Consider the following 14,576-nt stretch of genomic DNA (forward strand, 5'->3'; position numbering starts at 1 on the left):
ACCATATATACAGGTGAGATGTAAGAGAGATAAAGTGGAAACGTTGCCCATAGCAACTAATCATTTTCTGCCATTTTATAAACTCTGCTAGATAAATGACAGAAGCTGATAAGTCATAATTGCCAACATTATGTTGGTTACGTCTGGGATTTCTTGGAGTGGGGTATGGACGTAGGGGGCGGGGCTTCGTGAATTGTGCCATTTTGGCCCCGCCTTCAGTTACGTCAAGCCTATTTTGGGTCTTTTTACAGCTGTAAAAATTCCCCCCTAAGGTTTGATACATCTCCTGATTGCACTGATCTAAATTTTAAAAGCAAAAAAGTGACACTTTATAATACTCTGAATTTGGGTCTTTTTTCATTTGCATATTATGGAAATAAAAAATATTAATGAAAATGTAATTAACTTTGCAGAGCTCAACATGTCACTACTAGTTTTTGTATAAGTGATTGCCCTTTTTAAAATATTAAAAATGATCTTACATTCTCTCAGCAGTGTTCCAAAGCCAGTGATCTAACTGAACTAACTGAGCTAAATGAACTATTGAGTGAAATGAACGAAATGAACTACTTAGTGAAATGAAATAATCTTTTTAACTAATCTTTTGTGTGAACTAGATCAGAATGAACTAATCTTCAAAATGAACTAGATTTCCCATCACTACAAGGTATCACTAAAATTGTTCTGTGTCTCTAAATCCTTCTCTCCTGGATAGACATGGAAATAGCTCTAACAATTTCAAATGAGTGCAACTCTCTTTCATTTTTATCAACAGGTTGTGGACAAAAGAATGGCAGTAAAACCAACTCCCGATTAACGTAGATACTGCTTTTGGCAGAAAAGCTGCATTGGCCTTAAGTGCCAATTTATCTCTATATATATCCAAAAGGATTTCTTTGGACCTCTAGTCTCATCCATCTCAGAGAAACATCTTGTAATGGCACAAAAGGGTCAAACATCAGAGTGTTGAGAACTAAATTGAGGCCCCACAAAGCCACAAAGGACCTAATAGAGGGGTGGGTCCTCTTCACTGCTGGGAAGAATCAAAAAATCAATTCCTCTGAAGCTAATTTGGTATATGAGAAGACACCCAGCGCCAATAATTGTACTTTGAATGCAGAGATAAGGCAAGGACTTACCGAATCCATCCTGACGGAAGTAAAGGCTATATGAAATAGTTGCTGCAGTTGGATTAAAATTAGACTCAAACCACACAATAAACATTTTCCAAACTCTGTAATAAATTATAGTAGAATTCTTCTTTCTTGCTTGCAAAAGTGTCATGATCGACGGTTTTGAGACTCTCTTATCTCTGAGCAGTTCCAGCTCAATTTACATGCTATTAAAGCTAGTGTATCTAGATATGGATGAAGGATTGGGCCTTGGTGCAGGAGATCTGGCCAAAGAGATAGAGCCCATGGTATTTCCCAGAGCATCTCCCAGGTTACTGGAAACTATGGACGACACTGCCAATTCACGCTGTCCCTGGAGCGTTGTACCGTGAAAAGAACTTGCGAGTGCCTTTGGCATTCTGGTTTGTTGCCATAATGTTCACTAGAAGAAGCCCACATTTTGCTATTAGCAGTTGGAACAATTCATGAAGCAGAGACCAATCCAATTTTCTTTCACTGAGGCAATCCTCTATTGTGTTCTGCTTGCCTCAAACATTCAATGTTGAGTGTGATCTCAGATTTCTTAATGTCCAAGACATGGTATTTGCTACTTTATGCCTGGCAATTAATGAAGGCCACAAATGTAATGACACTTCTTGTGCCTTTCATTTTTGACCACCTGCTGAAAGATTTATGACAGAAAGATTCAGAGAAATCTGTATACCCACATGGTTAGTAGGTCCAGCTGGAGACCCCCTCATGTGCCACCTTGACTAGCGAATGAGCTCTCTAGTGGTGGAACAATTGAAACCTTATTGTTTATTGATGAGAAGGCTGCAGATCCTGGGCCAAGGAACAAGATACACCTTTCTTTTGACAAATACACCTTGTTCTTTATGGTATTTGTCTGGACCCATATAAACTTTATTCATTGTGATGGCACAAAATGACTTTGTCCTGTGCATATCGAGCCACGTTCTTGCAGAAAGATTATCATTTCAGCGGTCCTGTAACTCACAATGTTTTCCGAGCTCCCCACCACCAAATAGGGTCATATCATGACACCTCACTATCTTATTTCCACTACCAACACCATAATCAGCACATTAGTAAAATTTCTCAGGGACACTGCCAGGCCAAATGGCAGGCAGGTGAACTAAAAGTGTAGACAGAGAACTTGAGGAATTTTCTGTGATGAATGCAACTGGGATATGAAAATACAGAGGTGAGAAAACCACTTCACTGATGGTCAAGAGGATAGAGTTCAGAGAACTCATGTAATAGGGTTTAGCATGGACAACCCTGTTGAGTCTCTGAAGTCCAGAGCAGTGTTGAAGTCCCCTGAAGATTTTCTGACTAGGAAAAGTCTGGAATAAAATCCTGTGCCCTCTTGAACAGAAAAAAAAAAAGAAAAATACTGCAGACGGTTGTTTAAGGCTCCCAATTCCACTGGAGTATTTAGAGTCTTGAATTGAGACAAAGAAGTTTCTCCTGGGATATCTTGTATCCATTTCTTGCAATGTCCAAAATCTTTGATCTGTGATTGAATGCGTCCATATTTCTGCATATTGTGTGATTCTGCCTGCCAGTATTGGGAAATGAGGACTGATCCTCGCAATAGTCATTGTGAAGACTGCTGATGTATCTATCATTCCAACCTCAAGTCTGCGTGTTTCGATGCAGTATAAATATTCTGTCAGGCCTATTGTCTTCCAGGCCTATAACTTCTCATATATTTGGGATATGGGAAGAGTAACAGTGTTTAACAAGTATTTTGATCTCCAACTTGTGGTAAGCGGTTAGATTAAACCCCACAAGACTACTGTATCATAGGGAATGCAATTTGGAGCAAGATGCCACAATGTGCCTCCAGAACAGTCCGCGGGAGACGCATAGCTGTGGAATTTTAACTCAAATCTCCATTGATCTTTCCATAGAGATGCAAGGAGAAAATGAGCAGAGATTCTGTACTGCATTAGCCAGCAATGTGCATAGCTGGACATAGTGGTGATATCCGGAAGCATGCGCAGCTACTTGAATCTCATGCATAGTGTCTAATTTGTCTACACAATGCAGGTATGATTCAAATTGGAGATTGGCTAGACCAGCAGTTCCCAAAGTGTGCGGCGCTGTCACAGGGGTGCCGCGATCGCCCTAGGGGAAAAAAAATAATTACTTACCATTCCAGTGCCAGATCCTTTTCACTGACTGCCGGGCGCGACATCATCACGTCCGACAGTGTCAGTGAGGAGCAGCAGCAGAGAGGACATCAGGAAAAAAGACAGCAAAACATGAGGAAGAAGGTAAGAGTAAAGGAACGGAGAGTGAATGGGGGGCAGAAGGAGGTTGGGGGGGACGCACAGAGAGAGAGAGAGAGAGAGAGACGGCAAAGAGGGGGGACACAGAGTGAGCTGGCAAAGAGGGGGGACACAGAGTGAGCTGGCAAAGAGGGGGGACAGAGAGTGAGCTGGCAAAGAGGGGGGACACAGAGTGAGCTGGCAAAGAGGGGGGACACAGAGTGAGCTGGCAAAGAGGGGGGACACAGAGTGAGCTGGCAAAGAGGGGGGACACAGAGTGAGCTGGCAAAGAGGGGGGACACAGAGTGAGCTGGCAAAGAGGGGGGACACAGAGTGAGCTGGCAAAGAGGGGGGACACAGAGTGAGCTGGCAAAGAGGGGGGACACAGAGTGATATGGTGAAGGGGCACAACGTGATGGTGAAGGGGTCTAAATACAACTTACGCCATTTTGACCCAACTTTTTTAAAAAAACGGGACTACCCGGAAATTATTGTGGTTTAAGGGTACCGTGGAAAAATGATGGTGATCCTGAGGGTGCATTTTGGTTCCCAAAAGTTTAGGAACCACTGGGCTAGACTATATAACAGTTATTGACTGATTATGTTGTCCTTAACATCTATACGAGTGCGATTCTTCCCACAGTCTGAGTGATCAGATCAGGAATGTAACTGCGATGCTGCTCTAGCTTCCCATGGCTCCCACTCAAAGGAACAGAACGAGGGCCTCTTCCATGCATGCACCAGTCCACTGATATGACCTATTCACTGTCAATTTAGGCATGCACAATATTACAATATTAAAATACCAAGCTATCCGAAGTAAAAAATCAAAACAAAAACAATGTACAAACTAAAACCTTGCTTTAGAATTATAAATAAAAAAACATTGTTAGAAAACATTTGCAATTGTATATTTTAAAAGTGAAAAAAAATGTTTTAAATTAAGTCACTATTATCTTTTATAGAGCACCAATATGTTCAACAAGGAACAGACACATTGATCCCTTGCTTAGCGGAGGCTACAATCTGATTTCTGCAAAGGCACACAAATACACACACAGTAGGACCAGTTTCATAGAAAGCCAATAAAAATGCCAGTATGTTTTTGGACTTGGGAGAAAACAGACACACCCAGAAGTAACAGACAAACATAAGACTCACTGCAGATTTGAAGCCCATGCCTTAAGCTGGGTACACACTACAGAAATTTCGACCAACTTTTTATGCCGAGCGATTTTACATGAGATCGATGTTCCGATCGCTCGGTCCATGGACTGCATACACACTAGTCTTGTCTAGGACTATAAAGGGAAGAGCGGACGTCCCGTAAGCGACTTTTTACAGCCATGTTGTCGTGAGCAATGACTGTAATTTCGTACTCACTGTTGTGGATCGGTTGGAAGTTTGTACACACTACACAGCGGAAACGAGATTGGAACGAAAATATTAAACGGTACGACCAACCAAATGAGGCGATAATCGTCCATTTGGGCAGACTTTCGACCATCGTGTCACTGCACACACTGACCCGAATTTTGAACGAGCGGTCGTATGTCGGCTGTTTGAGCCGATTATTGGACGAAAACAGTGTAGTGTGTACCCAGCTTTAGTTACTACAATCTCAGGGCCAGCTCAGTGAGAAAGCTCTCGGGTATTGACATAATTGTATACAATAGCAAAGTGAGTGCAAAGGAACAATTATGTACAGTACAGCAGTGAGTGCAGAGGTATAATTATTTACAATACCACTGAGTGTTGGGGCATACTTACATATTATACCGAGTTTGGGGGAATGGTCATATACTATTAACACAGTGAGTGCAGAGATATCAGTATGTATTATACCACAATGAGTGCAGAAAGTTGATAATGTACTGCAGTAAGTGTGGGAATATAGTAAAATTGGGCAACAGGCTATAAGTAATAACATGGGCACTTTCAGGAACAAAGTAATATGTGGAAACAGACCAAAATGATTTTCACACGAGGGAAAGAAAAATTGGAGAACAGACCTGACACAGCCCTGTCAGCTTGTTCTTTGCTTCTTTTCCTTCACTAACAGCTCTGTGCACGTGCTGCCCCTATTAATTAACATGGGTGCATTTTACTCCTGGATTTTTACAAATTTGCTTATTTCACACACTTTGAACAGTCAGAAGCACACAGTCCTACAAAAAAAGTAAGTCATGCCACATTTCAAGAATAGCTTTCTTGTCAGCCATTAGATTAAGTGCTAAAGTTCCACATGTAAAAAAATCTGTTTTTTAAACTACTCTAGCACAAAACAGCTGAAAGGATATCCAAGCAAACTTAAAAAAAAAAAAAAAATCACTTAGCCAATATCACACTGCATGCCAAATGTCATGCAGATTGGTCTTACTATTTCAAAATGATTAGCCCATGAAAGTAGGGGGTTATAATGCAAATTAGATATTTCCTAAGGCCTTAACTCCTGCAAAGCCTGTCGGTTTGCTCCTGCGTGTTAGGATACCAAAAGGCAGAGTAGAGATGTTGTATAATGCCCAAAAAGAAGCAATATTTTGCTCAAATTATACATATGTTTTAAACAAACAATTTGGTTGTCACTTTAAATCCTGCAACTAATATTTGGCCCAAGACATGATTTTTCATTGTTTCTGGAAATAGAATAGATTGAGTCAATCATCACAGAAAGTTTTCATTCATAACACCACTCTCCATTTAACTAAACATGGTTTTACTTACCATTTTGCTTTTAACAAGTTCTTCAATGGCACTGACAAGCTCGGCTGCACTTGGAGTTTCAGAACTAGTTGGACGCGGCAGCAATCGAGAAGTCTGAAGAAAAATACATAAAGTTTCAAGCACATTTAAAAAAAAAAAAAAAGTTAAAAAATAAAAACCTCAGAAGAAAACAAAAACAATGTCAATTCAAGAAACAGACAATAAATAAATAAACAGTGCACATGCTGGTTCAAATTCTCAGTGTTTCTCATGCCTGATTTGTCTTTACTCCGTGTCCCATATTCTTGTGCACAAAATACAAACAATATTTTACGAGACTTTTTTTAACAATGACACACGAGGTAAAACTACTGTAAGCTTCAGTTTTCAGGAAAACTGACAGTACACTTTAACAGGATGAAATGCTTTATTTTAATTATTGTTTGCTTTTGCATATAAGAAGCGTATGGGACACTAAAAGAGACCAACAGTGGATTCTGGCATTACTGTAAATTTTGGCACACACTTTAGATATACATGTTACTGGCTTGTTATTTGGTTCCTGTTGCTTTCAGCTTAATGTAGTAGCTACACTAGCCACATGGGTTTAATTAAGTACACAAGTTGGTCTCCCCCAAAGGGTAAGGTGTGCAAAAGCTCACTCAGTATTGTCTGCCCAGTGGCAAAATCACAAAATCATCTCTTTGTTGAAGAAAGAGAACAATGGGATGTACAGGATATTTTACGAGTACCAACAAGGTTTGCGAATTATACAGTGATTTTCATTTATTTGCAACTGCATCAAAGGAGCAAATGGGTTTTTAAATGCATATTCTATTGCAAGGATTTATTCCTGCTTTGTTTATTTTTCATGGAGTACTTTTCCTACTCATTTAATGTTTTTACAATTTGTTTTTTAAAAGGGTGATAATCTGTTAGTATTTTAGCACCCGTAATTCTCAAATTTAATCAAATTGCATTAATTCCTGAGATTAATTGAGATATTTTCATCTAGGTTCAGAGTACCTCTTGTTAGTTGTAACTTGCTTGGCACGAAATTTTGAAGAGGGTGGGGAGTCGGGACAGAGCCACCAGTAGCCAATCAGAGTTCTGAAATGCTCACAGCTATACAGATCTTTTCAGGAGATGAGTTACTAGCAGTTCACTTGTGTAAAGCATAGGGCTGCATGGGCTAAGTAGGTAGTGGTTATGACAAATTTAGATGGAATGGGATTTAGGATCAGAATTATGAGGTAGAGAGCTTGTCACAGGACAAAGGGTAGATGAACAGGGTCAGAACTGTGTCAGAGAGGCTAGTCCTGATGATACACAACAAAATAAATGTGCCAATAATGGCTGATATTGATGAGGCCACTTCAGGAATATTTTTGCTGCAGCAAAACACATCCTCAAGTAACTAGGGAAATAACAGCTTCACTCCTAACTCCATCCTTTCTGGAGCAAAGGCCAGACAGGTCCTGTGGTGTGGGATTCAATCATAAGGTGGACAGATAAGGCAATATGTTTGCGAAGACCATGAAAGCCGAGCATTTGGAGTTTCCTGTAAGCTCAGGTTCAGCATATTGCACATGCTGTACTGGCAAACTGTCAGGAAGAGCTGGAATGATTCACATTGATACCAAAGACAAAATTTATAGGTGGATGGGTGGTCCTCAAAAATGTTTTCAGCAAGGTAGGCTGTAAACCTAGAGCAAGGAGCACAGGTAGTATCTGTACCTGAATACGTTACACTTAAAAGACAGTAGATACCAGCAACTGAGGGAGATTGAGGGCTGCGACACTGGTGATGGAAGGATAATTTTGATTTCTACTGGACGCACCTCAATTGGCATAGTTCTGCGGTGTTGGGATAGAAGGTAGCTAGACGGTGGAAAGAGATTTTAAACTAGGAACTGAAGAAAGTAGGTGAACATAGAAACGACAGACAAGATAGTGCAGTTGGTGTGCATGGCCTAGTAAAGGGAAATAGAGGGGGAGTAGGAGGGATTATAAGAGGAGATAAAGAGGTACCTAAAATTGGGATCCATGAAAAGCATCAAATGTAAGTTAACGAATGATAGAAGTATTTGAAACAAAATAGGTGAACTAGAGTTAATGAGAATTGGAATATAATTCTGAAATAGTGGGTATACCTGAGACTTGGCTGTGGATTTGGAAGATTACAGTAAGTTAAAGAGGAATCTAAAATATATGAGAATATATGAGAATATGTAAAATCCTATTTAAGACTTGCTTAATGCATTCTCCTTGGATGTACATAAACAAAAAATAACCAGCAGTGTATTAATTATGATTTGTAATAGGCCATCTAGCATAAACATATGGGTTATTTTAACTATTCCGATTTCATTAGGAGACTAAAACTAGTAAACCTGGCAATAATCTGATATTTAGTAAAATGGTAACATTTTACTTAAAGAAAAGAGCTAAATTTAATCAGCTCAGACAAGCAATGAAATTTATAGCCTATAAAACTGAAAAATGTTTCACATAGATAGTGTTGTAGTTATATACCTTATACCAGAAACATTTATAATGGACCAACAAGAAACATAATATGGTTAAACAATGCAACAATGTATTAGAGATAAGTTGGGAAAATGAGAGAAGGGTCTGAGAACTAAATTATGTAACTACTAGCAGGGTCACCCAGCGTTACGCGGGTCCGATTTGTAATGTGTAGCAGTTTTTACAGATTAACAAAATTATTTGATAAATAGAGCAAAAATGTTATTTATAAAAGATATGTTGCTCTGTCGTGCTATCGTTATGTCGTGTTGTGGCGAGGTTTGCTTCTAGCAGTCAAACAATTGTTTACAACCTAAAAATTATGGTTTCAATATTTGTCGCTCTATAGACTAATGGGTTACTTTTTCGATACTAAATAACTATGTAAGATTTGGAGGCTTCACCTTGAGAGCTGTGTAAGATATTCGCCAGCAGACACACACACACACACATCTATATTTATGCACAATGAACAATAATATTTAATTTAAACACACAAACAGCACAAGAAACAAGTATTACTAGCCCTCATTATACAGACTAGGGGGGAAAAAACATCGCAGAAGATAAAGGGAAAGCTGAATGCTTACATATTTTATTTTTGTCCACAAACGAAAACAAAAACAGGAAATGCCATGCATACCAATAATACATGTACAATGTTATTTGTCTACAAAGGAGGATGCGTAGTTTCAGCTAAATAAAAGTTGATAGACACCTGGTTAAGGGGGCATCCAAACAAATCTGCTAAATGATTTCTTTTATACAGAAGTGTATTTACCACAAACCTATGTCTGGTAACCCCACATATCCAGATATACGAAGCCCAACCTCTGTCAGTTGTAGAACACAGGAGGACTTTAAATTAATACAAAGAGGAACAGGACCAACAAAATTATACCAGTAGTGGATAGAATACCGATTTATAAAACTGAAATTAGTTAAGTTCTTCTTTAAGTGCTAATATATAGTTCGTTAAATAGGTGTGGCTTGGAATTGTAAGGAGCTATGTTCATTTCATTAAGTATGAACTTTTACCAATGGGTAATAAGCCCAAGAGTTTTTATAGTCTCTAGAGTAATTTTATGAAGTAATGAAATCAACCTTTTTGGATAGTGGAGCTGGATCAATGGAGAACAGGAACAAGTAGCATACCTCCGAAATCGTTCACAGCATCACTAAATATGATAGGGAACATGTGATCTAGACCAAATTTATTAACATAAACTATTTAACTGGAGTGATTATTTCCCTTTGGTCTCGTCTCCAGTGGCGGAGTGGCCTTTGTGTCAGCTTGCCTGATGGCAAATGGGCCCTCTGGTTCCTTGATGTGGGCCTCCTTAAACATTAGACAGTATGTTAAAGATCTTAATGACCTTTTAGTAGCTTGAAAATATAATAGACGTTTCAATAGTATTACTGTATGAAACAAAAATTTACGTTGCATTACTATTTTATTAAAATAATTTTTCGAGGATCTTTATATTTAAGAATATAATAACTGAAATATAATTCTGATTCGGGTTATGTGAGACCGACGCATACGTTATATAGGCTCAGATCGTTACTATTGCGACTGTGCAATGAAGCTTAGGTGGGAATCGCAGCCTGGGGTCGTGACGTGCATTGCAAAGACAGCGAACCTCTGTTGCCCGTAGCATCACACAAGTTAGTCTTTCCACGGCTGTTGACAGGGATCTTACCCAGAGTGGTTCCTCCACTGCTGTAGACACCCCCTGGGCTGGATTATGCCGCACTTGGACGTCAGCACTACAGGCTACACAAAGAGCATCCCGGCCTGTCTGTCCAACAGATAATTTAGTATTACACTTGGTACAGGTATAATATAACAAAGTAGATACAGAGCGTTCGTTGCTTCTTGTTGTCCCCTTCTCAGCCATATTTTTAAGCAAGCAGATAAATAGAACCAGTTATTAAAATGTTATAGAAAATTTTCCATCTGTTAAGATAGGAATCTACCGAGTCTCTATACCAGGTAGTCATATAATAAATAGTACTCCCCCCCAACAATGGGTAATACAGTCCTGTATGTGAAAAATAGTAAACTATAAGTCACAATCACAGTAAAACACAACAATTCCCTTGCAATCGCTTAATTGGCTACAAAGCCTGCAATGATATCAGATAGTGTATGCACTGCAGTCAGAAGAGAGGCAGAGTCGGGCAGCGTGCTATACGATGTTCTCCTGGTGTGTCCACCGTTTGCGGCAGAAAATGAATGGGAGGAAGGAAGTCCGTTGCTGAACTCCTTTCCCCCCCCCTTCTGGCTGTTCCAGACTTCCTGTGCCTCTAGAAAGATGACCACCGGGGTTTCTGCTCGGCGCACGCTTTATTTATTGCACCCAGGTGCGTGCGCCATATAATACAGCTGCCTCGCCTCCTTGAGAGTGCTGCTATAGCCCCCCTTGTAGCTCGTTGTCTAGGGGACGAGCGCGGAATGAAGGGGGCCTGCCGGCATGAGTTACGGACAGGGAGGAGAGGCTACTGCAGCTTCACTCCCCTGTCCGATATTAGAGCTGCGGCCACTGCGAAGGGTACCTCCTGTATAACCTTTTCCTGTGACCAGTGGTCACTGTGCCCCCAAATTGACCCCTATTGCTTGTCTCTAGGGGGAATGCTGGCAGAGGTGCTCAGTAAGTGAGCAAAGCTTCTGCTTACCTGAATTGGGACCCGGAGTGAGCAGAGCAAAAGTCCTACTCACTCACCTGGGTCTTCAGTTTGAGCCCCGCGTTGCACCTACAGGGAGAATAAAAGAAAAACATGAATTTTCTAAATCTAACTCAGTATAGGCAGGAACCCATAGCTAAGTGACCTTTGCTCCTAGTCACTTTAAAAAAAACTGAGGAAACTACAGAAGAGGCGGAGCATAGTAAAGGAGGAGAGTAAAGATCAAACAAGCTGATAAAGTGACAAGACTCCAGGACCCATTACTATATCCCAATGTCTCGCAGTGTCCCCCAATGGCAGGAAAGAGAAAATTGCAATTCTGAAACGTTTCATACAATATTTTTGTTACACCCCTTAAACTAAAGCTGAAGATCTGCATTTCAATTGCATCTCCACTGTTAAATACCAAATCCATTGTGGTGGCTTACAGAGCACAAATTATGAAAATTGTGTCACTGTCCAAACATATATGGACCTAACTGTATATATATGTACACACACAGTGGTCGAAGTGAAAATTTAGAAGAGTACTATAGAAAATTTCACTGAAAAGCCGAGCTTGAGGGGCCAGCGAGGACCCACACACTTCAGGGAATTCGTTAGTTTTGACATGCAAACAAAAAAAATTACCTGTATCAATAATTTATATATTTATTATTTAATAAGCCTAAAACATATAGTAAAAAAGTGAAATAAATAAATACACTATGCTATTCATTCTATACTAACACATACTACAGGACCTGTATGTCAGGTGACCCCAATGTCTATGTAAAGCAGAGGCTTCCCATATCTAGGGATGATGAAGAACTCCTCCATAAGCCTCATGTAAAATAAATGAAGCAGAAGAGTTACAATTCACAGCATTAAACCCTCATGCACTGAGGGGTCCTTTACCTGCGCCACAGGACATACGTCACTTTATAACAGGCTTAGATGGGTACTGGAATGAGAAGACATGCTGAGCAGGAAAACATTGAGGCTTTGTTTGGAGAGCCAGCTCCCATCCCACGTGGAAATAGCGCACCCCGACAGGTGCAAGCAGATGCAGAACTGTCACAAGGTACAGACAGCATGGGTGAGGGACCAGATGTTTCAGGATGCAGAGGAGGCTGTAACTTACATAGCGTTGGTCTCTGCTTGAGCTCAGTCACTGTCGAAGGTGGGAAGATAATTATGCTCTAAAAGTGCTTTAGATCTTGAAAACGATGGGGGCACCGTCTTACGCTCTCACACCCTGCAGAGGATCTCTCCCATCTGTGCACACACTAAACAGCAAGGCTTGGGCCTCGAAGCCAATGTAAATGCTACATCATATCAACCTGTACTGGCCCACAGTGACCACTGCATACACACAATTACACACACAGAAGTATAGGACCTAGTATTCAGAACGCGTCAGAATTATTGTTTCAATAATAATGGAATCTCGCGATTTGAAGTACCAGCATAACTTCAAACCATTTAAAAAAAATAAAAATTAGATTAATTTTTTTTTAACAATTCCATTGAAAATCTATAAGCCACATATACTATGTATAAACCACTAATAGAGTACATGTTCAAGCTATTTTAGAAGGGCCAAACCTTAATGATAATTTAGGAATTCTTTCAGAAACATATTTACAATATGAACAGCTGTGCCAGGGCATTATGAAAAGAATCCCGGCCAGGATTCAGTGAAATCAATTGATTGGACTGTATCCATGATTTATTTTCTATTGTATTGTTACCAATGAATTGTGTTAAAAAATAAAACTAAGAAATGTCTCATATTACAATCCACTATTACAGCAAAACTCTATCACAGCACTCCGAATTATCTATTAGATTATCTATACATAACCAGGCAAAGAAAAAAAAAAAGGATAAGGCAAAATAATTTGTTCACTACAATATCTCACGATTCAAAAATACCAAACTATAGAAAATATCACCTTATCCTGGAAGCATACTTCATTATTTAATGATTTGCTTCAGTTGCTCTGAAAGTAGTAGCTCACCATTCTTACTGCCAATCCTCTTTACGCACAGGTATATGATGTGTACAGTAGATTGCTGTCATCATACTCTAAAAAATGTCAATTGTGGCAAAAACTGGTGTAATGGCAGCTGACAAGTAACATATGCAGGGTTGAACGGCATTCAGTTGAAGTTACAATCATTAACAAACATGTGTCTTGAATCACATGTCGTTAAGTAACTGTAAGCCAAGGAGAACAACACATAATATTAAAATGGGAGCTACATAGTATAGATGCAAACTTCATGCAACAAAAGGTTAGCCCAATCACAGTGCAAACTTAAACAACAACAAAATACAGGTGCAAGATGTTTCCACTCTTGTTTACCAATTAGCAGCTAAAAGAATGTCTAAACATACTTGATGATAATAAAAGGAAAAATAATGATTAAGGAAAGGAATTCTAAACAATTTTAAAAGTTATGGGAACAGAGACAAATGTAGAAGGGAAATGAGGGTTAAGATAAGTAATTCCAAACAGTTTTAAATGGAAAGGTATGGGAACTGAGCCAAAACAGAGACAGAACACAAGTCAACATAATTCTAAATTTAATCAGTAGGAAAATGGAAGAAATGAAAAAAAGAGAAAGAAAGGGGGAGGGGGAAAAACAAAATTAGTTGCACGATAGAATCAATCCGGTAGTAATTGATAAAAACTACACATTAAAAAACACAAGAAAGCAATTGTTTAGTGATTATACCAAACTTAAAATTGTAGTGCACCATTCACCATAAATTTGAGGCATTAAAGCCAAACTTTTAAGCTGGTCACGGACATTGAACTGCTCCCTCAAACGTAGGACCACTGTCAGTTTATAGACATATAAGGAGGCTAAGTTGAACGGAATCTGGCCAAGTAGCCAGAAAAATTTGGCGTCATTGAACCTTGCAAATTAAGTCATAAGTTATTACACAAACAGGCCAATAAGCAAAAATCTTCTGAACTGAAACTACAAACATTCTCGATAGTGATCCTATTGATTTTGGCAGAATTATTATGTGTCGTCTATGTAATTTTGGGGCCACATAGGTCACGATACAGTACAGTAAATTACTGCCAGTGCCGGATATCCCAGCATTAGACTCCTTTTGCATATAATAACTGAAAGTTCAGCTGTGTAGCAATGTTAGAAAAAGCAAGTCAAACACCTCAGTTCTCTAAAATTATGGGATCTTTTACATAAATATTTTTAATGTTATTAGTAACCCTTTTATGTACTTCAA

General features: G+C 39.3%; 1 protein-coding gene across 13 annotated transcripts in view; it reads right to left on the minus strand.

The window, feature by feature from the left end:
• TRIO (trio Rho guanine nucleotide exchange factor) overlaps nucleotides 1-14,576 on the minus strand; it is a 535,982-nt gene that overhangs the window by 206,376 nt on the left and 315,030 nt on the right. For 7 of the 13 annotated variants that reach the window (XR_012692806.1, XR_012692804.1, XR_012692807.1 and 4 more), the window contains exons 37-38: nucleotides 6,134-6,226; nucleotides 5,422-5,490 (exon numbers count right to left, since the gene is read on the minus strand). Coding sequence is in view for 4 of the 13 variants with exons in the window: in XM_075212723.1 (XP_075068824.1) it covers nucleotides 5,422-5,490; nucleotides 6,134-6,226 (162 nt within the window). In the remaining 9 variants the exon portion in view is untranslated. Of the gene's footprint in view, nucleotides 1-5,421; nucleotides 5,491-6,133; nucleotides 6,227-10,344; nucleotides 10,444-11,320; nucleotides 13,896-14,576 lie in introns of those variants that run through there. The other 6 variants (XR_012692812.1, XR_012692809.1, XR_012692810.1 and 3 more) reach the window with 6 other exon arrangements.

Source organism: Mixophyes fleayi, chromosome 5 (assembly GCF_038048845.1).
Source record: "Mixophyes fleayi isolate aMixFle1 chromosome 5, aMixFle1.hap1, whole genome shotgun sequence".
In the NCBI taxonomy this organism is placed as follows: Eukaryota; Metazoa; Chordata; class Amphibia; order Anura; family Limnodynastidae; genus Mixophyes; species Mixophyes fleayi.